Consider the following 26,629-nt stretch of genomic DNA (forward strand, 5'->3'; position numbering starts at 1 on the left):
TTATTGAGAGACGTTTTAGAAAATTTTTGCGCGATGTAATAGAGAAATCCACAAGATTTCAGAATTACTTTTGTGATAAACTAACTTATGCAAACTATTAATTGCCTCTAAAGAAGGATAACTTTTGTCGTTTCACGGTGAAATGAAAGAAGCAAACGAAAAATGTATCGGCAATTTGACTAGTGTTTGGAACAATTTAAATGTTCCTGTTTTTTTAAACAACCTGTGAAGAAAAAACAAATTAATTTAAATAGGTTATTAAAATACGGTAAGAAGAAGAATTCCAAGTTTGAAAGTGAGGTTCTCACGGTTTTGATTGCGAAAGCTGTTAGGACTGGTTGTGTAGTTAAACCAATTAACAGTATAAAGTTATTATAGGTTACACTACAGCAAAAACTGCACCTCTTTCAACAACTCATCAATCTTAACCCTACATAGTGAGTGAAAAATTAAGTGAGAAGAGTTCTAGTAATGTGCAAGACGAACCACCTTATGAAGACACTGAGCTTACAACAAGTCTGAATATCCAATTTTTATTCTAAATGAAAAGAAGGTATCAAAGTGAAAAATGCTACTCTAGTAATAAAAAAATTACTCTGGTAGTACCTGCCTACTCCATCACCTTTTATCATTAAAATAGAGATAGAAATAACTTTCATCTTAAAAATGCTTCAAATTTTTTCAATAACTAATAACTTGTCTAGAAATTTTATTTATAAATGATTATATCCATAGACATTAAAGGATAATTTTGCTACTATCTCATCGCATTAACTTGAGTATAATTTAGACTTTTCTGTGCATTTTGTTATGACCCCGTTGATTATAGTTTGTTTTGATATATTTTGCGGGTTAGGTTTATAGTACTATGGGCCCTCAAATACACCCACAAACAGTTAACCAGACAGTTCATGTTCAAACATTGTTATGCTTTGTTATTCTGTTGGACCCTAATACATAGATCTCTATTATTTAGATTTTTAATAAATAGACCTATAAAGAACTGCAAAAAATGGTTCAAGGAGCACAGTTATTTTGTGAGGACCTAATTTAACTTATAATCTTACTGCTGCCTTTGTTTTGGACATTAAACTTAATGTCCTAAACAAACGCAGCAGAAAGATATGAAAATGTTTTTTCTTCACAAGTTGGTTACGAAGAGAATGGTTATGAAAATCTTAACCATTTTAGCATGCAGGGTGGGGAGATTTATAGTATGCTGTAAAGAACCATTAAAAAAAGTAAGAAGTAGATTTGTATTTTATAGTTAAAGATTTGTAACTGATCATAATATTGTCTTTCGGAAAAGATGAGTCATTATTAGATTTAAAAACGAAAAAAGGCACGTACATAATATAACTAAGTTTGAGTGCTACCATTTCACAGATATGGTAGACATCAATGCGTCTTTACACATCCAATCCTTCTAAACTATTCTAAATCCTGATTTAAGAAAGTAAGCCTAACCAAAATACTGCATAAACCAAAAAAACTTTCTTTAAAACTGTGAAGTGAAATTGAGTTTTAAGAAGAATTGCACTAAAAGATAAATAATATTTGCTCTACTTTAACTAGTTTATATGGCTATTATTTAATTGGTTTATATTGGTTATTATGCTATACTTTAATTAGTTTCTACAACTTCATAAAACACGATGTGGATTTTTTAACTTTAACAAAGATTCAAATATTCTCAACTTACTTATTTGAAGAGGGCTCAAATATGTTTTATTGATTGGTCTTGAATATTGTTTGTCAGGAAACTGAACACCAATTGATAAACTATCTGGAAGAGTAGTGCTGAAGACTAGAGCCATGACATAATAGCTTGTATTAGCTTCCAAAGATATCAGATTGGAATACTGTGAAGGGTACCTATTTTAATAGTAAAAATAAGCCAAATTAAAACGCGATTATCTAATAAATAAATTAGTTAATACCCATTATTATTGTCAAGAAAATGCATTACTTGTCCCATTGATTGCTAGTTGACTGAGTTTGATAAATAACCATGCTCACATTGGCAGGATCATTATCTTTACTTATGTAAAACTCGCAAGTATCCTCACAAGAACTAAAGAATTTATGTAGTCCAGTCTGAGGAGTAATGAACCAACCACGAATTCTTTGACCAGAAAAACTCCCACAGTTACTTGGAGCAATAAATGTTTGAATAACTTTGTAAAAATTAGGTCTATACGGGTAATTATAACCATTTTTTAGAGTGTTAATGTCACAAACCAAGTTTTTATAATATTCACGAACTAATCCACTTGCATCTAAAAAAGGAGTAAAAGTTAAAAGCATATGCGAAAATTTTAATTTCATTTCAATTTTTTTGTATGAGTAATACAATTTAATTTTAAATGCTTTACCATTCGTATAGCTGAAACTTGTATCATATTAAGCCATCACTCAATATAACGCAGAGAGTAATAGTAAAATAACTTATTGTCATGCTCCTTTATTTTGTTGCTTTATGTAATGCAGAGTAGCTATACTAAGTTTAGTTTTAAAATAATATTTAAAAAAAGCTTTACAAACTCAAATGTCTCAATTGCATCAATTTTAACAATAAAACGCTTTGGAGCTTGCTTCAGTTATTATGCAGGAAAATGGTTTTACTAAGATTTTGATACCAATGAAGATTTGTAAGTTTCTGATTTTCCAAAAATTTTTACTCGTACACACAAAAGGCGTCATTTTATCAATAACCAATTCATGTAGATTATCGGTATGGAAAGCATAATGAAAAATACGAATTATACTTGTAAATTTCTGAAACCTTATTTAAAAAGACAGATAACTGAACTTTTCTTTGTAAATTAATACTATCAAGTACTTTTCTCTGTGGTAGAAAATGAAAAGTACTTCCACAGATTGATAAAGAAAGTTTGTGATCTTAAATGAAGTTCAAAAACAAATAAAAATAAACGAATGAAAGAAGCAAAAAAAGACCTAACTCTTTTGATCAAGCCTATGGTATTATGGGAAAATAATCATTTCAAAATTGTTTGCAGTTAAATGTCAATCAGGAATATTTTCCACCATAGGCGAAACTCAAACTTAAAAAATCTCTATAAAAATCATTTATAATGTTAACTTGATTGTTCTTTCGTCATCTCGATTGTTCTTTTTTTACATCTGCATTGTAGCATACATAAAAAATCTCTTTTAACTGTTTGCTCTATGTTACAGCTAGTAACTGTTATTGTTCCGGAATGTAAATTTCCATATCATTTTCATCTAAGCCCTCCCCATCAAACATTTACCTGAGAGAAAGAATTTGTCACATTTTTGACATTTTTAAATTATTTCTCCGCATGAATAAAAAGTGTCTGGTCCATGAGAAAACTTTGAAAGGACAATAAATAATGAAAAACGGCTTTAGTGGATTTAAAAATCAACATCTGTAGACAAGTTTCTTTTTCTAAAAGCATATTTTCTATAAACAAACATATCTGAAAAAAATTCCGAAAGTAGTCGTTTTTTGTTCATTTGCAATTTAAACATACATTTTTAAGTTTTAAATCGTTATATGAGAATTATGATTGCGTCAAAGAAAAAAGTGAGCCTAAAAAGCTTTGGATTTACTTACTGTAAAAAGTTTCACTTCCAACAGTTATCAGGGTAACCATCTAAACAAGAAATCGTAAAATAATAATAACACAGGTTGAGCTTACATTTAAAAATGCTCAGGATAAAACGCTAAACGAAAAATTTTATATTTCTCTATTTAACCCAAAGTTTTTTTTATAAACTAATTTTTCTCATATCTAATTATCTTGAAAGTTTTGAAGTCATCAAAAAATGACTTTAAAACTTTAACTTTGCTTGAGTCAAAGATTTCTTTGTTGAAATTAGGCATCTTCAAAGGCATAAGTTATGCACAAGGTATTTTAAGACAATTTAAATTGTTTTCTGAACTTAAGTAAAAACAGAAATCTCTTCATTAAACATTTTTTTGTCAAAAGTTGAAACAAAAAAATTTAATCTTCTTTGGTTTGCCAGTTCTTTAACCAAAATCTATTTAGGTTAAACTTTTGGTTTAGTGGAGGTATTATTGAGGGCACTATACATAGTACCTAATAGATTTAAGTATATATAGTCAATATATAATACCATTTAATTAATGTTAAATTAAGTTTTTTTGGATTCTTTTGCCTACCAGAGGAACTGTGTGGCTGAAAAGCATTCGTAAATTTTAAATGAATTTAAGCAATAACAGAACACGTCTAGCTATGATCAGTCAGACGATCAAAAGCCGACTATAGAGGTTGGAAAGAATAAAGAAATTTGTGATGTGAAACACGACAAAACAATTGTGAATGAAGAGGATGTACGCGTAGTGTCCATATTGTAATAAACACATTTAGATCAGCTTTTACTAAGAATCTAACTTACCAAATTTTAAATTTTTTCTTACGAAATTACTTAATGCATACACCTTTTTTAATCATCGTAATAATAGAGAGTTTAGCATCCGTTTTTTATTATTTGGTAATAAAGTAGATTAGTAACTGTTTTTAATTATTCATTTTTTACAAAAAGGTCTTTTCCTTTTTGATTAAAAATAAACATGATTTTGAGACTTAAAAAACTTTTTTTTTTCAGGTTTTAAAATTAACTTCTCAAAAAATTAAAAATTACAATCTTTCCCCTCCAAACAAACAATTAAATCGAAAAATATTTTTTTGTTAAATCGTTGGCCTTGGCCATTTGCTTGTCGTCATCTTGATGACGACGTGCAAATGCAGAAATGAAGAACTCAAAACGAGGGCTTTTTTACTCATTTTAGAGTTTTTTTTTTGTTTTTTTTAATTAGCAAAGGTGCTGAGCGAAAATGCAAAACTTATTATTATCAAAAATTAATTACCATTACTTCCCAAATTAGAACTTCAGCTTTCATCAGTAACATTTTTCAAATAAAAGCAAGATTTTATTTCAGACATGCAGTTCACAAAAAGAAATAGTTATTTTCTTATTTAACACGAAATTTTGTTACTTGATTGTTGAAATGTAAATATAAAGCTTGGTTAAATGTAATGAATTAACCGTCTTCGATGCATTCACTTCTATGTCATCAAAAATTTATTTCAATTTTTATGTTACTCATAAAGAAACAATGCCATATTCATCTGAAAAATCATCTTAAATATTGAGTGTAGCTTCAACGATAGATTTTCAAAAAAACTTATACATTTTTAACGTGCAGTCAAATACACATGTTAATTATACCTAACATTGATGTAAATAGTGTTGTAAAAAATACTTTTAAAAAAGTATTTAAAATGCAAATACAAAATGCATGGCGCAAAAAGTATTTAATATACTAAGTAAAAAACTTTAAAAGTATTTAAATTACGCATTTATAATATTTTCCAACACTTTAAATTTATAATAATTTCCAACACTTTAAATTTCCAACATTTTAAATATTTTCCAACACTGGTCGTAAATCTTTCTCATTAATAACAAAGCAAATAGTGAATGGCGGAATTATGTCATTGAAGACACTGAAGCTTCTTTTGCCGCTAACGACATAACTCCTCGAATAAAGTTTCAAATCGAAAACAAGCTCATATATCTGGTACATTGGTATTATTTATATCGTTACAATTATGGCCACTAACCAGATAATTATCGCTAACCAATGTTGCCTCACCTAGATAAAGCAAAATCAGCATTAAAAAATTAGAACAGCTATTTATTTTCCACCAAAATACTTCAATGAAGCGAAACTTACGAAAACAACTTAACATTGTATTGTTATGTATTCAAAAAAATAGAAAGGACTAAAAAAAATACTGATTTTTCACGTTACTTTTTTTAAAAAAAATATGAAGAAATTGATAAAATATTATTAACAGAAAATAAAAGTTATTTGTAGCAAAAACTATATACAACTATATACTCTATAAGCATAACTTGATTTAATTCAAATCAATAGTACTCATATAAACGTAGATTGTTCTTGATAATTAAAAATGTGTGCTGGCATTAATTGGTTAAGCTAATTTTCAGCAAACTTTAAATTAACTTTCAAAGTATGCTATGCAAAGCATTACATTAAAGAAAAACGTTTAATGATCAGAAACCTCTGTAAAAACTATATAGAAAACTACTTATATAGAAACTAGCATCAAAGCTACATATTGAAACAAAAAACATAAGGAAGAAAGAGAATTGAAATTGCTAGACAAGATCAAATATTGTTAATATAGTGACAATAAGGTGTTTGATACAATCAAATCTGAAAGCTAAAACTCCTAGGATAGTACCACTTGTGAAAAAAAGATTACCATTTGCAGAGAAACATGTATATTGATCTTTAAAAAGTGGTGCTTATCCTAAAGCCTGATAAAAACCAAATAAGGTCTGCTGAAACTTGTAAATGTCAGAAGGCCACAATGAATAGCTTACAAACCCAATTAATATACAGAAAGTGAAGCACAGTGGACTTAAAGATCTATGCATGGGGTTCCTTGTACTATTGAGTTAAGCCTATATTTTAGATAAAAAGTATTGTGGATCAGTATCTCTACAAAAACATTATTCAAAATACCATGCAACTCTGAGATGACAATTTGAAATTCCTTTAAAATGAGTATTTATACAGGATTTGACCGGAAGCATATGGCAAAAAAAAAAAATTGTAAATTAATCCTCTGCAATAAAAAACCCAGCCCAGGTATTAACATAGTTTAACACAAATAAATCCTAACTTTAATAAGATGAGATATGTGTTTATTTTCTAAACTTTTCTAACCTTGTAACACACAAATTATTTGTTTTTTGAAACCTGTTAAAACACAACCTAGGTAATAAAATAAAATCTTAATTGCATTTTATACCCATCTTATGATGCCACAAGGACTGCATCAAAATATTACTTTATTAATAGTATTTAAATGTATTTCATACCCATCTTATGATGCCACAGACTGCATCAAAAAATTGCTTTGTTTAAATTTATGGAGACTTATGAATTTAATAGGTTTTTCAACAAACTCAAATTTGTTTAGATAGCAAAATTTCTCTAAATACAAAAAAGGTTGCTACTCACAAAAATTAAAAAACATTGAAAACTTTAAATGAAACAGAAACTTCAATCAATACTTCTTGTTAAACTTTTTTGATGGGAAAAATTAAAATAAATTTTAATTTTTAACCAAGTTCAGCTCCTGTATCAGTATGACTAAAATATAAATAATATGAATAAATACAGCAAAAATAACAGGTACTGTGTAATAAGTTAATGCAATTTTAATTACTTTAATGATTGAGGCTAACAATCTAAAGGCTACCTTCTAAAATGATTTAAAGCAACAATCTTTGAGTACATGTAGTACAAATAATAAGCATATGGTAGTTTTTTTCCAAGTCCCTATTTTTAGGCTATTAATTGCTTTTTGTAAAAGCAATAAGCTCATGCTTGCTTACATAATCAACACTAACAAAACCAGTCACCTAAAACATAACAAAAATTAATGACTTATGCGCAATAGATAAAACTCTTCAAATATCATTACAAAATAATTTAAACAGAAACTAATGTGAAATATCCTCAAACAGCAGGTGTGTCAAAGAATACTGGAAAGTGAAACAGTACTATACAGAAGGCCCTTGTCTATTGATACAAAAACTAATAGCAATGCTAAGTACGAAGACCTTATAGTACCCAAGGCTTTCTGCAGTCCTATGACTAATCAATTTTTAACAGCACTTTTGAATAAAGTTTGTTGTCAGTTCTTACCTCAATAGGCCAGGTGAATAAAAACGAGCAATTGCTTTTACTCAGTTATTGGTCAGCTTTACGTGAACAAAAACTTCAACAACTTTTCTTAAGTTTTTATTCACATAAAATTGAGCAATTACTGAGTAAATTGCTTACCTTTACGTGAACAAAAATATGAGGAAAACTGCTGAAGTTTTTATTCACGTAAGCCTGATCAGTTACTGAGTAAAAGCAATTGCTCATTTTTATTCACCCGGCCTAATGGCATGAAATTTGCATAAAAATAACAAAAAATATAAATAAAATTAGAAAAACTGTAACAAATAATTTGCTGTTTTTGGATCTATTGACAAATATGTATGAGAACTAACTGAAACCTTTCTTCAAAAACATTATCTATTGTTTGATTATCTTAACAGATTTTCAAACCAGAGTGCAATCTAGGAATCTGTCAATATTTATATGTTAACAGAAACGTTTATTTCACAAACGTTCATTATTCACTTGGAGAAAAACGATTGCAAGCAAATGGTTGCATAAGATGCAGAGCTCTTTTTTTCCCCTAGATTTCAAAACATTTAGAAGTCATGAAATTGTGAAAATTGCTTTAGATAATACAAAATATATACATGAAACATTAAAAGTCACTCACGTAGAAAAGATGTGTTAGTTTTTTATCTTTGATATAGCATTAATGTTGTATATATTGATTATTGTTTTGATTTGAAAACATACGCTTATAACAACAGAATGAGAATATTTTGAATGATTTTTGATAATTTATAGTTCTGTATTTTATTATATTTCATGCTCGATATCAATTATTTAGCTAAAAAAAAATTATTCTTGCTAAAAAAGTATTTCAGTAGAGATTGAGTTTTTATATAAGCAAGAAACCAACTTTCTTTTTTTTTATTCCATTTGTTAAAAATTGTTTCAAAGCATAAAATTGCCATAGTGTAAGTTAATGTTATGAGATATTTATATAATTTTTGGAATTGAAATTTTTTTCTGAATTATTATCTGAAAAATGTAAAATTCATTCTATATATTCATGCAAAATCTCTCATCACTTCTTCGGTTTATGAGGCTTTTGGTTGTGAACAAAAGAGGGGGACCTCACCAGACATCCGTCCCCATACTCCCCTTTCACTCTTTATGTTGAGAAATGCAACAAAGTTCAATTGAAATTGTTGCATGGTTAATCAAAGTAACAAAAATAAAAAAATATATTAAAAAAAAGCTACTTGTTGTAATGGTTACCCTAAGGTAGATAATTTTGTTATGGTAACAACTATATGCTGTCTAAATTATCGAGGAAAAAGTATTCATTATTTCAATAAATCAAAAAAAAGTAAACATTGCTAAATATTTTTATCAAACTAATATTAATAAAATTACTATAACGTAGTTTTGCAACTTTTTTTGTTCAATTATTTTATCTGTGAGTGATCCAATTGGGTCCAAAGCTCTCTACATTTCAAAAATAAGAGCAAACATTTTTACTTTTCTCGTTCAATTCTATTTTGGGTATAATGCATGGCATTATACCCAAAAATATTCTCTTTTGATTGCTCAATTTTTGTTCATTTAAATAGTTCTATACAGTATCTGTCATAAGTATTTGGAGAACTATATCAGAGAAGAAAAATTTACAAGACAATATTAACAGAGGTTAAAGCAAAGAAACTAATACATAGCAAAACACTCGGGACGTGTATTAGATTTATAAATATATTCAACTTTCCGATTAAGAACATTCTCATGCTTAGTCACTTTAAACAATTTGGTCATTCTGTAGTATTTCAGATGTTGTCAAACAGAGATCCAAACCATCTTGTAACCCTTTAGCTGTGACTAAAACTAACAAAAAATGAGAAGCGTATTTCATAGAAAGATTATAACTAAGCTCGAAAAGTTTAAAGCAAACTTTGTTTTCATTGACAATCTTGACTTTAATGAAACTTTGTTAAGTGGTCTATTATAAAATAGTTTTACATCTTTGTGTATTTGTCTTTGTCAATAGAAATATTTTGATCCATAAAAATCATTGTTTGAATTAAATTTAAATCCAGTTGAATAGTCATTTATTCAATTAATTTCGCAAATTATTTTCTTCTACTGATAAGCTGATAGATTTAACAATCTGTAAATCACAATTTTTTAAACACTAATTCTGACATAACACAGAGTTTCTTTACTAGTATTCAAATTAAATTTTCAGTTGAAACATGGATAAAAAATGTTTATTTCTTATAAATAAATGTCACAGATCATATTTGTGACAAATATGTCCTATTAGTATCATTAATAAATTGCTTTCCTTCTGAAGACTTTTTCTCGATGTTTTTTAGTTAGAGAACAAATTTATCTCGATTAATTAGGAAGAATTTATTGAATTCTTAATTAATCGAGATAAAATGAATATAAAGTATATTATAAATAACTCTATTGTACACAGAATAACAAGTGAAAACACTGAAGTGATATTTCTACAAATATATCTGGAGCTTAATTTTTTTAAAGTATTTTTAAACATTTATTTAGACATCTAATGGTGATAATCAAAATAGATGAGCCAACTCTCAATTACAAACATACTATTTAAGAGTTTTAAAAAGAAATCAATCAGAACTCGACTCTGTCAAAATTAAAAAAATTAATCTTACATTTCTAAAAACAACAAAAAAAATGATGAATGATTCCGAATTTACTCAGGCCATACAACTCTTGGTTGCCACTTGTTCGATTCATCTCGGAAAAACAATCCTGTTGCATTGCCTCAAAACGAAAAATTAAGAAAATATATGTACTGTTAGTTCAGATCTAAATTAACTACAAATAATCTTTAAAATTTAATTTTTTTAAACAAAGTTGTAACAGAATTCGCATTAAAACGCTTAGTACTCTAGTACTCAAAAATGTTTACATCAAATGTTTACAATGCTACTCAAAAAAGTTTACATCGCATAAGTTTATCGAATGTAGAAAAAAAGCCACATCATAATGTAAAGTAATCAAATTTAAATATTACCCATCCATTGATTTGTTCCGAGAACGAAAATCTGTTCTTTGTCATTTTCTAAACTCTTCCGAGCATTTAAATCTATATATTTAGTAATATTTTGAACAAAATCGTTGTTAGTTAATGCAAACCAGCGTTTATGTTCTTTGTGGAACTTCAGATAAGTTTTCTGGTTGCGATGTAAAGCATAAAGTTCGTTGGTTAGAAAGTGACGTCCGAGTACTGAACCAACAATCAAATCCATGGCTTAAAGTAAACCAACTGATAAAAATAATTTTAATGATCTTTCCTTTAAAAAAGTGTTGTTTAGACAAAATAAAACAAAAACTCCAGTTTGCATTATCCTTTATTTGTTTGCATATATATCTGAACGCTCTTTTTTAAATATAAAAAAAGAAACTTAAACTTGCTCACCAGACCATTGTTCGCCTTGATTAATCGACCAGTAACAAGCTGTTTTAGTGCTATTAGTAATTGACAAAAAAGTTGAAAGCATTTGATAATTTTTTTTTTTTTTTTTTAAATAAAATGAAAATAAATAGCATATACCTTACAGTATGCTGATTCATGCAAACATATACATGAGAACGTTTTGCATCCCAGTATATTCCTCGACCGTAACTCTCTATAGCAGAAAAAGAAACAACATTTATAAAGTTCATTAAGTATCTTGAATAAAAAGCTGTTAATATTTCGTCAATACAATTTTACAATTTAATTCTTGGAAAATTTTCATTGTTTATTTTTCAAAACATCATCTCTTTTAAGAAAGGGAAATAAGGTTTGTTAAAAAATATATCCATATTATGCCCTAATTCATTGATAAAGTTTTGAATGCATCATCTCCAAACCCATTAAGTTGGAGATCTCAGTGATCTCTGAAAGAACAATCAGTGAAAGTGAAGTTTACAGATAGTTCAAGCAGTTTAATTTGCACGATGAAAACAAATAATGATTGACCGCGCAAGACCTCATCAATTTTTTGGCACCAATAGCTTTTTATCTTGTTGTTTTTGCCTCATGTATGATTAGCTTTTCGTGATTTTTTTTGTTTTTATATGATTGTTATAGATTTATTTTCTGTTTATTGCTGATTTTTTTGATTTGGTGTGAAATAATTTTTAAATTTATTTATGTATAGATATTTTTAATTAAAATAGCTGCATTAGATTTTTTTGTGAAACATTTTCAAAGTAACTGAGGCCCAAAAGCTTCTTTAGCTCGGAAAAAGCTTGAAATACTCAAAAAACCTGCATTTAAAAAAACTTATGCGGCAACAAGTACAAAAGGACCAGCCTCACCTGTTTTATATGTGGCTTTCTTTCTGTTATGTAAACGTAGAAACGCGAAGATTTCAGACTGAGTTTTGATATTTTGAAGATCAGAATTTTAAAATCATGCAAGCAATTTTGTAATATTCTATGCAATAATATTGTGTGCGTCTGCAAGAAAATCAAGATATTTTGCAATATTTTCCTATCACGGTATCAATCTATTGAAGTTTGAATAGAAACGTAAAGCTTGTTTGAGTTAAAAGTTTTAGATCACCATACGTTTAGCTAAACACAACCTCAAAACTATTTCTAAAGGATTCAGTGGGTTTTTTGACTGCTAGTAATCTCACAAGAAAAAACGTTTGATACAATCAAACCTGGAAGCTTGAACCCTTTAGAGAGTACCACCCTACACTGAGTATAAAATGTGTTTAAACTGAGTATTTACAAATGACCAAACGCACAATTACCCTAAGGATAATAACCCAAAGCACATACTAAATCTGCGAAAATCCAATTTCAATCAAATAAAGTTTTAGATCACGGAATATGCTGCCTGGCCTCTAGGCCTCTGTCCTTTAAAAATCCATGGACTGATATTGAAAAAGCAACTTTTAAAATGAAACCCACTATGACACAAATTTTTCGAAGGTTGAATCAGCTCTGTATACTGTATCATTTGAAAGGTGTGCACGACTAGCAGACTTATTGCAGAATCGTTGTTCAGCAACTACTTTAAAAAAAGGAGACTGTACTGAAAAGCTCTTTTAAAGCAAACATTTATATTTTGATTGCATTATTTGTGAAATTTTAATACCATTTAGAAAAGTTAAAGACCATTATAAGTCAAAATATTAAATGTAACAAATATTATTTCGTAAAAACAAGAAAATACACTGATTTCCCAAGATTTATTATCATTTTTAAGAATTCTACGTTTTTAATGGATATGAGCAGTTCGTTTCTCGTTAATTACACGTTAAATTACCCTGACTACCAAGTCATATATTCCAGCTTTGCATAACTTTCAACCTTAAATACAGATGCCTTAAAAAATAAAAATGAAGTGCACTGGCAATAGGCGCCAAAAACTTGTAATATTTGGTGATGAAGTTGTGTAGAATTTCAAGAAATGACAATGGTACTAGAAATGGAGATTTGAAAGGTCATAGACTTATACTTTGTAATGCGATAGAAGAAAAATTATTTAAACAATATGAAAACAAGATTTTTTGTTTTATCTTATAAAAATCTATGGCATCCAGTGTTTGATATTGTGGAATTAAACTCAGACATGGCCTTATATAAGACTCTAGATTGATTTTCAAAATCTTATCAAAGAACCTCATTGAAAACATTAAAAATACATCTTATACTTGTCCAAATTGTACTCAATATGTCTAAACACATGATATTGGAGTTTACTGCAAAGTTGATTTTAAAAAGTGCCATGATGGTAAATATCAAACTTGATTAAAAACTGGAATTCAACCCATCCACTAAAATATTTATATATAAACTCAAATACTTAATGCCTTTAAGGAATGTATGCTTACGTCATCTTTAACAGCTGACAAAGTGAAAATGGTGAGAAAAATGACTCATTCACCGGACCTTTTCAATTTAATATTAAAATAAAGTATTGAAAAGTTATTTTGTGTCCTTGCAACAACTCCAAAAACTAAAGAGCATGAAAAAGTGAAACAATCGATCATCTGTTATGTTTTCGTATCTGTGCATTAATAAACATTTATTTATTAACGTACATTTACAAATATTTGATAAAAAAGGAAAAAATCAAAAGCAATAATTTTATTGCAAAAAAAATTTTATTATAACAATTAAGATAGCAAAATCATTAATTTAAACCTGGAAGAGCAAGCAGATCTTTTGGAATTTGTTGTGTTTTAACATCCTTATTCTTAACCTCTTTCCTGTAAGTTTTAAATATGATCGAAGACTTTCCATCTGCGTTTTGATACTGAATTTTTACAGGAACATCCAAAGTAAATATATCTACATTTTGCAATTCATTAAGATTTATGGAAATACTATGATTGATAGATGTGTTAAAGGTGAAGACTCGATCATTCTACATCAAATACAAAAAAGGAAAATAATAATAAATAAATTTAGATTGAAAATAACAAAAGTTTATTCAAAAACTATTATATGTTGTAAAATCTAATAATTGCAAACTGAAAATTATCTTGAATAACTTGCTCTATATATTCGATATTTCTATGTATTGAAGTTTCAAAATTTCCAAAACATGTATCGAAGAAATTAACATTCAATTACAATTAGTTTAGTTTTTTTGAGCATGGTGTTTGACAAAACAACAAAAATTGAAAAATCTAGTGGATTGTATGCAGAGTTTTACTAGCAAGAGTATTTCCAATTTTAAATTAATTGCTTTCAAATACTAATAAAAAAAATAATGAAAAAAAAGATGCAGGTTTCATTAAAGTTGAGTCCTTTTTAATTGGCAAAAGATTGATAGACATGTTATTCTTGTAATGAACTGAATACTTTGGAAAGTCTGTTTTCTGTAAGTCATCTGTTTTCTATAACAAATGATTCGTTTTAACAAATTATCTGTTGGTGCATAATAGTTACTGACCAAAACAGTTAGAAGGATCTTAAAGCCTTACTCGGTGTTTTTTATTTAGCTTACACGCTTAAGAGTTTGTTCTGTTCTATTTTTGTCCATTCAATCCTAAACCTTGCGCCAAATCTTCAGTTTTTTTGATAAAAAAAAATCATCTTCACCTTCCTAACAGCCAGAGTAGTTCTGCTGGCAGTGACGATACTATCTGTGGAAGAGAAAGCTCTCTCGTCAAACAACTGCGAAACGAAATATCTTGCTTGAGTTAATTTCTATGAAGATCATGGTGATTAACTTTACACTTTTTTATTACGTTAGAACTATTTGAAAATTTTATTTCTTCTTGAGGCGGAAATGTTTTTTTTCTTGCGCTAATATTCTTGTTTTACTTTCATCAAACGTTTTGTAATCAATCAAGTTTAGCCATTTGTAGCATGGGTCTACAAAATTTTCATAGCAAACAATTAGCAGCTTGGCACCATTAAACGAATACCTTTCTTGGAGTTCTTCTATCACCATAATAAGAAATATTCTTGATGGTTTGTACCTGTAATGTTCTAAGGGCAAGTTGCTCTGGGAACAAGAAACTGAGCTCTATTGGCTTTTTGTCAGCTGATAATGTTACTGAAATATTCTTAACTTTTTCAAGAAAGGGAGCCCAGTATTCTCATGTATTTAGGTATGTATGTTTGTATGTATGTGTATATGTATGTATGTATGTATGTATGTATGTATGTATGTATGTATGTATGTATGTATGTATGTATGTATGTATGTATGTATGTATGTATGTATGTATGTATGTATGTATGTATGTATGTATGTATGTATGTATGTATGTATGTATGTATGTATGTATGTATGTATGTATGTATGTATGTATGTATGTATGTATGTATGTATGTATGTATGTATGTATGTATGTATGTATGTATGTATGTATGTATGTATGTATGTATGTATGTATGTATGTATGTATGTATGTATGTATGTATGTATGTATGTATGTATGTATGTATGTATGTATGTATGTATGTATGTATGTATGTATGTATGTATGTATGTATGTATGTATGTATGTATGTATGTATGTATGTATGTATGTCACTTTCTGAAACAGGTTCGAAAATATTATTAACCTTGTTATCAACGCAGTTCAGTGAACTTTTTTGCATAAGTTTAAACTTGCAATAAAAGAGTTCAGACATAATAAACTTATGACTTGTGTCAGTGAATCGTATGAAAGCAATAAGAATGTTCACTAAATTAAAATCTGAATTGACGTTGTGAAGTGTAAAGCTCATGTACAAACAAATTTTTTCGGCTGAAACTCCGATTTCGGAATTATTTCGGAATTATTTCGGAAAAGTCTTTGTTTAATTCTTTTGGCAATCCCTCGTTTACCAATTTGCACAACTTTGGATGTTTTTTTCATGCAAATGTTGATGCAGACTTGACAGTGAATTTGTCTTTCTGTTTGACTAGAAAATTCTGAATTCTTTTATCACTTAAAACCTCGAGAGGTTTTACGTAGCTAGCGAATAAACTTTGTCAAGTCTAACTCATACTTTAATTGATTTGGATTGGTTGAGCAATATCTCTGATTTTCTATGAGGATATTATTAACTGCTATTAATTTTGCTCATTTTCTTTATCAAGTTGTCGTTTTTTAATTACTACGCTGGTTTTTGGCAAATATTCCATTCCGCATGCGTCATGTTGGGATGGCTAGTAATTGTGAATGTGCCTCCCCAGTTTCTCTTGTAAAATTTGAAAAAAACATTTGCAGTTGGCTTCAAACTCATTTATCTTTTCATAGAATTTTCTTTTCTGAAACTCTGAAAGTTTCAATGAATAGTTAGAAGATAACTCAATTTTGCTCTTTTTTAATGGTTCTAATGTCGGAACTAAGACTAATTATATACTTTTTTTGTCGAGAAACGCATCAGATGTTGCTCTAGTTTTGAAACAACACATCAAAGGTGTGCTGAAAGTGTATTTTATGAAATAAGTTATGCATAAAACTATTACACAAACTTTTCAAACTTTCTTACCCGTCTTGCCTCTTCATTACAAGTATGGCAAAGTAAATACGTCAGAAAAATAAAACTAAAAAAAAAAAACTTAAATCTTAAGTTTTGCTGCTTTATTCAGTATAACCCTTCACCGTTGCTAAAAATATCTACCTTCCTGATCAACTAATCTGTCTTGTCTAACAATTACTTTTCAAACAAGCAACATTACAGATACAAGATATTCCAAAATAAGTAGAAACCCAAATCGATTTGTAGTTAAAATGCTAATAATTGATTACTTCATTTTACCATGCCGTTACTATCATAATGTTGAAGCATTTTAATATCTAAAGTTTATTTAGCTATTGAGAAAAAAAATAAAATAAAATTGAAACCTAATAGTTTCTTCAAAATTTTTGTTTTCACATATTATGATTATGATCTTTTACATATTTATGATTATATTGCTTACAGAGGACAAAAAGCAACTTTTTCACGCTCTGATTAAATTAAAAGTTACAAAAATGTTACAGAATTGTGATTTGAGACTTCACAAACTTTTCAAAGATTTTTTCTTAGAGGTTCATTGTTCTTTAATCTGATACAAATTTTTTGCTTGTAAATTTTAGACTTTACATATAAACAAACTATTTCGAATGTCTAAAAAAAGGGTTATGTTGAGATGCTATCAAACTTCTAAATCTTATGTTTACATAGTACTTATTTTAAAGATAAAACAACTGTGTAGTGTCACCCCATACCATCAAATGATATTACAAAGCTTTAAAACGGTGGTGCTCTTGTTTAAAATAAAGGTTTTTCCATTTTGTTGTTATACCCGCTTGAGTGGAAACCATGATGACAAAGTTAAGACTATGTTAAATAACCTTTGTAAAACTTACCGTGTATTTCTGTCTGTTTAATTTGTTTCTTATAAATCCCAAAGGAGAACTTTCTGATGATAGCAAAGTAAAAGGTGGAAGAAAATATTCAAAGGTGACATTGTGAGCATTTTGACTTGACAGATTGGTGTAAAAGACTTGCAATGTCAAAACCAACAAACTTCTAAAAACAATTGGAAAAGTACATTTTAAGCATTGGAAATGAAACTTGCAAAAAATAATTAAATTGCATCAGAAATATCTTGTTATAAATGTAGGATTTAAAAGATATACAAAAGTATGCCAAGGTTTTTGCTGGAAGCAAAATAAAACTTTGAGAATATTTATAAAACAGAATATTGCAGAACTAGTTAGCCCAATTAAAGACAAAAAATTTTGATTTAAATATTCCTAAAAAAAAAAACCTGAGAGTTTTTGTCCTTTTAATTCATTAAGCTCTCAAAGTAAAATCTGATTTGGAGTAACTGGTCTTTAAAAAGTTTCATGTCATCTTTTATACGATAAAAGAAGATGACATTGAAAATACAATTTGCTTTAAGAACTATATGATAATTATATGATTATTGGATTGTATTTCGACAGCAACTGTTTTCTCGCAACAAACACAACGATCAAATGGCAATAAAACTTCTATATAAACAAATTTACAAGTTCTTTTATACTAGATGGCTTTCCAATAAATATCCCTAAAAAACCTTTATAAAAAACTTTTATACAGGTAACAGCTTCTAAAATTATTAACTTTGTAACGTTATAAAATGTTATAGTTCTTTCAGCAATTGAAATACGCTCATACTTGACCCTTTCGGATCATACAAATTGCAATCGAAGTGTTTTAAAGCCATGTGTTGTTACCAAGCACTCGTTCGCAAACGTATATCAGTTTCTTAGGTCTTTATTCATTTCTGAACGTTTTTTTATTTGTTTCAAACACATCAAACACATTTAACTTGCTCTTGATGGTTTTCTGCGTTCTCTTGACAAGTGTTAGAACTCGTTTCTACTTTAACGTCGGGGATAACGCATGACTGAGTATCATATGGAGGTCTAATATTCATATGCCGCTGAATGTTGTTCTTATCTACTATTTGGTTTGATGCACCGCGAGTTATTGTTGCAGGCTGCCACTTGGCATGGCACATAGCATTTGGTGATTTCAATCAGACTTTGTCGCCAAATCTAAATCTTTCGTTCATGTTATTTTTTTTCCGTGAGGGTTCTCTCTTCTTAATGCTCTACCACCTTTTGGATAGCTGAATAATCCAACATATTGGATAGCTCCATTTGCCCATCGGGCTTACAACATTTTTGTGGGCTGAAACATTACACCATTATACCGCTTCCGATTTTGATATTTTAAATCGTTCTGTTATTCTCTTAATCGTGCAATGGTACGGTAGTACGGTAGTTTCACAATTTCATTTCCTTTAGGATAATGAGCGACTCGAAATCTAATTTGCACCTGCCCCCTCCCCCAGCCTTCCCCCTTTAAGTCAAGGAACCTCCTTATCTTTGTTTTTGAGCGTCAGCTCATTGTCTGTCAACATCTCAGACAGTTATCTTCGCTCAAAAATAAGACGGAGTATTCAAACTACGGCAACACATCAGTATGAGCATTTTACTGTCACAATAATCCGTATTTTGAAGGTCCGCAATCAATTAAACTTTTCAGTACCAAAATGCATGACATGTATGACCATGGTTAATCTCTCCGTGCTTTTTTTAACATCCATATCTCATTTCTTCCCCTTGTGCTAAACTTATGGGCTAACATGGATTCCATTATTTGATCGCGTTTCGATCAAAGGTTGGGATCCATATCAGTCCCATAAATTTAGTATTCCAATTTGAGTACCAATTACTAAAAAACTTGCATTAACCACACTTTTTCTTCATCATCAGGCACAGCCTAATCATCACCAGCAAGCTCGCAACTTTCCACCTCAACATAGACTTTTTGAAGTACACACTTTACATTCTTATTAAGAACCTTCGTCAAACCGACCTTCGTCAATCTAACGAATCTTCCCTATAAGAAACTAGAAATCATTTTTAGCCTATCATAGACCTGTAAATGACCTTTCGATTGTTAAAAAAATTGAATACACCAATCTTCTGGTTGACTTTTAAGAAATTAAATTAACTCCATTCCCTCTGGACCACTTTGATAAATAATGACAATCAAAACTGATTCTTGTTGATTGGCGCAATATTTAATCTGAAAGCAATTTGTTTCAGATTATACCTTTCGTTTTGAAATACACAGTTTGGAATGGCTAAATAGATTTATCATTTTTTAATTGGAGATAAGCCTTGCGCAATTTGACAAGCACACAATTCTGTATTTCAATTATATATCTCAGAGCTTGTCAGACTTTGTTATTATTGTTTCTTTTAAATAACAGTCATTAAGGAAATTTGATCCCTGGGCGAACCTATTTTGTTTTTATCATATTCTGATAACCATTTTTGATCGATCCAATCCTATAGTTTGCTTTCTATTCTGCTTAAGCGCAAATTGGTATCCTGTACAGTGCAAGTTTATTAAACGACCGAATGGGAGATTCGCCATCTCTCCATTTCCATTTGATTTTTCATTCAACACTATCAAAAACTGCTTCATGGTCTTTTTTTTTATTTTAGTTTTGTTTGACGATACTTGTTCAATACCGTTGTCCCACAATAACTCGACCCAAACTTCATTTTTTGCAATGGAGATATGAAATCTCCTCCTACTAAATTAATGGAAATCATTCTAAGCATTATATCAACTCCGAACGGTTGAAATTACATTACAATAACTCATCACGTACTGTAATGCCACCAACTTCAAGATTAACTCACCGTGTCAGACTTATGTCACGACCGCTAATCCATTACAATGATGAACCTTTCCTTCAAACGTTAGCACATTTGGAAAATTTGCATTGATTTTTAGTGAGGAAATTTTGATTTAAGATTGTCTTTAAACATCCCGTGTCTATTATACTGTCGCTAATATACTATCAACTTTTTAATGAATATTAGAAAATGTGTTTATTCCACCGTTGTTCAGGAGTAAGGTAGCAAAGATTCCTCGCTCTTGCGCTCGTTTCTATGCAACTTTGAAAAATTTCGTTGTATTGTGCACTTTATTACCACATTTAAAATATCAAAAGATCTTCTTCAGAGACAAGGTCCTTGCAAGTGAAAACTTCTTTTCAATATGGTTCAAAACTTTGCAGTTGTAACACATTAGAGTAGTTTTTGTAGCATGTTTTTAGCGCTTAAAACATCGCTGTCTATCACATCTACACGGTTCAACGCATCTCTTACTTTGGGTAACATAATATCAATCCATCAAGGCTCAAAATTATGATGATAAAACTATTGAAAAAAGGCTCAAGATGATAATAAAGCACACAGACTCTTCTGATAAATTAGAAAGATTAGCCTATCGTTTTATGTTAACCAAAAACAGCTGAACTTTCTCTCCGTCACCAAATTTTTTCTTTGTAAATAGCTCGCATGCAGTGTGGGCATCTATAAAAAATGCTGCTAATAACACAAGCTCAACTTTATTATAACTTTTTTATCTTTCGCTGTTAAAGCATCGTATACTAATTAAGCAATTTTTCTGAGAAGAATCAGAAAATAAATTTTAAACTTTAGATTCTAAATTTCACCTATTACTTTTGTTCGTTGTATTCAGCCAACGGCAACCGAGGTCCCATTAAACTTTGTTGGCTTCGCTGCCAACAAAATCTCCGTTTGGTTAAAGCTCTAACTTCATTTACTTTTTAAAAATTTACCAGAACTGTTAATTCTGGTGCAATTAGCTCTAGCGCTTATAACAATCTTCTGGCCCGCAGATAAACTTGTAAATCTCAATTTTATATTGTAAACTTTAGTGGATGCAAAATATCGAGCCAATCTCTTTTTCTATAAGAAACTACGAGCCATTGTCTTTTTTTACGAGAAATTACGAGAAACTAAGAACATGTTAAACATTTTTGTACCGCCAGATATATTTTTAAAGTAATTATATTCATAGATCTCGCAGCAATTGACTAAATTGTTGCAGTCGTTGTCCGATTGTTTGAAAATAGTTAAAATTAGAAGTTACTTTAACACATTTTAGATTAAGACAAATTTTGTTAAAACAATTTTGTTCGAATATTTTTTATTTTGACTAAATTCTGGGTTCTAAGAGTTGAACTCGTTTAACTAATGTTGGCCGGAGAAAAAGTAATGTATTTGCAATATTTTCCTCAAAAATGACAAGATTTTATTCAGAAATCATTCACAATCAATGGAAAAAAAATGTTTCAAAATAAATAATGCTCCAAAATGTTTCATCTTCATCTAATTATTTAGAGACAACATCGTTTAGCATATTCAAATATTCATTTTATGGCAAGGAATATGATTATATTGGGAAGATTAAATTACATTTACCTACTAAAATGACATCCGTATTGAATTTAATAGAGGAAGAAGCATGTAAAAAATGTTTATAATAAATTTAGCTTAATTTTTGTCATTAACTTTAAGAAAAATCTTTTCTTAAAACTGTTTTATTTGAAAAACAACGATTACAAGAACAAAGTTTTTAATCTTATTTTTCTCTTATGTCTTCCTCAAATATTCCACAAATATGTTAGAGTTTAAGATCAACTTTTTTTCTTCAATAAACCATTTTTGAAAAAATATTCTTCCAAATTTTATACATGTATTGTATTGAAGCTCTTTATCAATAAAACAACAGGAACTGTAATTAAGTTTTACACTTATTTTAAGAAATTATTTCATAACAAGTTTATAAATTATACCAGAAATAAAATCTGATTATAGTTGCAGCTTGAAAAACAACAAATGTTCTTCCAAGAAGTAAATATGAATCTTTTTTTACTAGCTTAGTCACAAATAACTGTTCTGTGTAAGCTTAAAAAAAGTGATCAAATAAACAAAAAAATGAAAACACAAATATTGCTTTGAATCTTTTATCTTTTTGATGAAAATAGACAAAAAATAATATGTAAACAAGCAAAAAAACGTAAACTTACTTAAAAGCATATCACTTACCTGTTCATTGAACCTTCGTAACTTATGGCCAATTGAGTTTTGCAATATGGCAGATTATCAGTGACTTCTATTTAAAATATTTAAAGAATTAACCCTCTTTTAAATGAACTTGTTTTAATATTCAAAATTTATTCATGTGCGCATGTGCATTAGGGGGAGTGGTTCTGAGAAATTTTAAATACTCAACTATATACCCAGCTAAAGTTGGAGCAAACGTTAAAACTTAACCAAACTTTTTTGAGTGAGTTCATAGGCAACTAAAATATAAATACTGTTAAAAACTTTTGTTATCAATAATTTTATTTTTAAAAAGTATGTCATCAGGTTTTTTTACCTTTTTTTTTAGGTAAAACAATATTTACAAGAAAAAGAGAAGAAAATCTTTAAGCGAATATTAAAAAGTTTTCTAAAAGTTGGATAATTTTTTAGGTTTTCAAATATCATAATCTAAATGATAAGTGTGACCCAACAGGTACTGCAAAGAAAATAAAAAATAATAAATTTAGCATTTTAAGGTATCTTTAAATTTACCATCAGCATAAGAAGTTAAAGTTTAGCATTTTGAAATGAAAAATAATTTCCCTTTTATTATCTTAGTTCACCATTTATGCAATTCCAGTTTGCTGAAAAAAGTTAGATTTTCTGACATATTTGAATTTGTAATCAAACTTTTTCTCCCACTTGGAACTCTAAATGTTAACCTTGTTTTGGCCTCAGTTAATAATTGGTTCTGCTTCCTCCATTGCATCATTTCAGCAGCTATTTCAGAGTGATTATTGAAAGTATGAAACTGGGAGGGGAAGGCTTTATTTTAGGGAAAAAACATTTAAAGCTGTGACATTGTGTTTCCTGCAAGAAAACAAAGAAAAGAAAACAAAAAATCTGTAAGCCTGCTTCATTCTTTACAAAGACATTTTTATCCAAGAGATTTAAAGGAGCAATTGTTTTTCATATTCATATTTAAAGTCTTTAAACTTATTTGAACTGCTTGAATAACAGATTATCAGATCCTAATCTTTTCTCTTTGGTCTTAAATTCACAGAAGTGAATTATTTTAAGTTTAGTCATTTAATGCGTACAGACTAGTGGAAAATGTTTTTTATCTACCACTCTATAACTCCGTTGGGAAAGTGAAAGAAAGTTTAATAATATAAATAGTTTTTACCAGTGAAAACCAAATTATTGTAAATATGTGTTGGTGGTTTTTTATGTTGGAGGATCTTTTGTAAAAGTATACGATATAAATAGAAAACTTTTGTGAAGAGAGGTTTTTGTTGGGAGAAAAGATTATTGTGATTTAATGATTTGTTGCTTAAAAACACTCTTTCAATCCTAAGAAGTGACTTTTTTTTAAAAACAGTGTCGCTTGGAGTTGCATCAAAACATAGTTATACATTTTGAATTTTCATATAATATCAATATGAATCCACCTTCTTACAGAACTATTTGTCTTCTGATCTCAAACTGAAGTACTTTGGCCCTTCCTGGCTATCCAAAAACCATAGTCCCTCAAGCTTGTGTTTATCTAAGTGTTTTTTGTCCCTAAAACTTTTGGTTATTTAAATCTGTACAACCAATCTAAAATAACCTCTTCAAAAATGTAGTAAAATCTTCTTGGTTTGCCTAGCATTTAGCTGCATTTGTTTTTACTCAAGTCGAAATGCTAGCTCTCCATTTTCATTAGATTCTTGAGAATATAATTACCTTAAATTACTTCAAACCCTTTTTTTACCAAAAGTGTTTTGATCTTACCTAAAATGCATTTTCAGATTTATTTACATTTCTTTTTAACCTTGCTTGGAGAGCATTAAAGGATTGCAGACTTTTTAGAATTGTTTGGTAGTATTTTAAGAATATCAATTCTACTAGGGAGTGAAAAGTCATAAGAAGTTACCAAAATTCAAAACTTTATCTTTAACATTTTTATAGAAATTTAAAGTTCAAAATTTAAAGATGTTTGCGTATTTTAAAAGAGATATTTACTTGAGATTGATGTTTCACCTTTTTTCATAAATATGAAAAGTTTTTTTATTCTTGACATAAGAAGTTTAACTGGTCTTTACCTTTCTTAATTTCTTTTTCATTTAATATTCACCCAATGTCAGTTTGAGTAATTTGATTACAATTAACTAATTTATATTATCTATTGACAGAATTTTTTTTCTTTTTATTTACTGAATAATTTTTCATTTCATAAAAAGTAAAAACACTTTTAATACCATAGTTAAATAGAAGTATAAGATTTTTTTTTAAAAAAAGACACTTTCATTTACCATCAAACCTCCTGACTTCGCTCTACTATTCTAATTTTGAAGGGCATACTCTTGAAAGAGACATAAAAGTCATGATCAATTTAAAAAAAAGTTAAATGATTTTAAAGATAATTACTCAAATTTCAGCTGGGTTATGAACTTGAGTTTTAAATATTTCACAAAGGACCACCCTTTATGTGGATACTCCAAAAAATTAATATAGAAGTTTAAAACTTTACAAACTAACATACCAATACACTCTTGACCATCAGCACTTACTGTCCAGCATTCATTACAGCATATATAGCTTCCTCCTGTATTAAAGCAACTACTTTTATTTGACAAACACTGATCAGACCCATCTGCGCATTCATCAATATCTGATCAAAAATGTAAATTCAATAACTTAAAAGAATAAAGTTTTATGAAGACTTACAATCAGAGCTTTTTCAGATAAAGTTTTATCAGCTCAGATATAACAAAAATAAATGAAGTGTTAAAATAGTGGCTTTCAGAATAGGTAGAAGAATTTAAATTAAAATGGTACCCCAATGTTAATCAATAATCAATCAATATTCTATTAGCACAAAACAAAAGACTTTATTTTTTCATTTAAACTTTTTATCAAGATAATTCCAAACACATTTGATGCAACTAAAAACTGGATTTTTTGAAACTGAATTACAAACATCTTTTGATTGAAATAATCTTTAGGCTAATTTTGTAGCATGCTAACAGTTACTATCTCATTAATAGAAATTTGGTCTTCTATGTGGAATAATGACATAGTGATAGATTTCCTTGAATGCATCTTAATCGAGAATGCAGATTATACAGTAAATCAAACCAATAATATCATGTTTGGTGCAGTATAGACCATAACTCATCCTTAACTTTGGTTAACTGCAGGAAGTATAAAAATTCAGCAGTTACATAAAGCTAATTTCTTCTTAATGGATTTGATCTCTGACTACTTGAAAATCAAGATTAGGTCATTCTAACAAGCCTAAACAGCATAAGCTTTGACTTATCACTCCAGCAATTTATATTCCAGCCTTATTCCATCCAGTGAAGATGGCGTCTTGGAGACTTGATTTCAAATTTATTTATCATTATAAAGAGCCAATAGTTTTTTATCAATATCATTCCAAAGCACAATTCCGGCACCTCACTGAATTTGCATTTTTATCGTTATTCTGCAATATTTATCATTATTCTGCAATATTTAAGTAGTTGATTTTCTTTCGTCTTCTTAAGATTATCGTGTCTTTTATTGTACTGGAAAGGAACATTATAAATAGATATAGCAGAAGATATCAAGCATAAAAAAGTACATGAGAAGTAGAATTAAAGTAGATTGATTGATGCGCAAAAAAAAGCTTGAGGTATCTACACCCAACCCTCCAACTCTCCAAACCTGTGAACCTGCAACACCAGATCCTACAGCCTAACATGAGAGTAAAGAGAATAAGAAGTATGAGAAAACAATCTTTTTAAGACCTGCCACGCAATACAGACCAAAAAAAATTAGTAAATAAACGAATTGTATCAACACAGCATAGTTATCCAAAGTTCGGACTAATTTTTAAAATCTTTAAAAAGAATACTTGCTGCAGATTTAATTATTGTGTGTAAAAGTAGAACTCTTGTGAAATTTTATGACATTTTATCATAGTTCGTAGAAAAAAATTTAAAAGTAACTCAGTTGAAATTTGTTTTATATTAACAAAAGGTGTTGAACTTTGCCTATA

At 29.0% G+C, this 26,629-nt stretch overlaps 2 protein-coding genes across 5 annotated transcripts in view; one reads left to right on the forward strand and one right to left on the reverse strand.

Annotated features, from left to right (window-relative positions):
- LOC145191037 (uncharacterized) overlaps positions 1 to 26,629 on the forward strand; it is a 258,530-nt gene that overhangs the window by 58,800 nt on the left and 173,101 nt on the right. The window lies entirely within an intron of this gene.
- Positions 1 to 26,629, reverse strand: part of LOC149882181 (uncharacterized) — a 56,154-nt gene that overhangs the window by 22,857 nt on the left and 6,668 nt on the right. Inside the window, exons 6-11 of one of the 4 annotated variants that reach the window (XM_090066548.1) lie at positions 25,130 to 25,258; positions 22,627 to 22,693; positions 17,563 to 17,725; positions 3,599 to 3,638; positions 1,970 to 2,279; positions 1,703 to 1,875 (exon numbers count right to left, since the gene is read on the reverse strand). In XM_090066548.1, the coding sequence (XP_089922674.1) occupies positions 1,703 to 1,875; positions 1,970 to 2,279; positions 3,599 to 3,638; positions 17,563 to 17,725; positions 22,627 to 22,693; positions 25,130 to 25,258 (882 nt within the window). The other 3 variants (XM_090066549.1, XM_090066550.1, XR_016444922.1) reach the window with 3 other exon arrangements.

The sequence above is a fragment of the Hydra viridissima genome, unplaced genomic scaffold (genome assembly GCF_058129835.1).
Source record: "Hydra viridissima isolate aposymbiotic clone 2 unplaced genomic scaffold, HvirCarnegie_v1 scaffold_11, whole genome shotgun sequence".
NCBI lineage: Eukaryota > Metazoa > Cnidaria > Hydrozoa > Anthoathecata > Hydridae > Hydra > Hydra viridissima.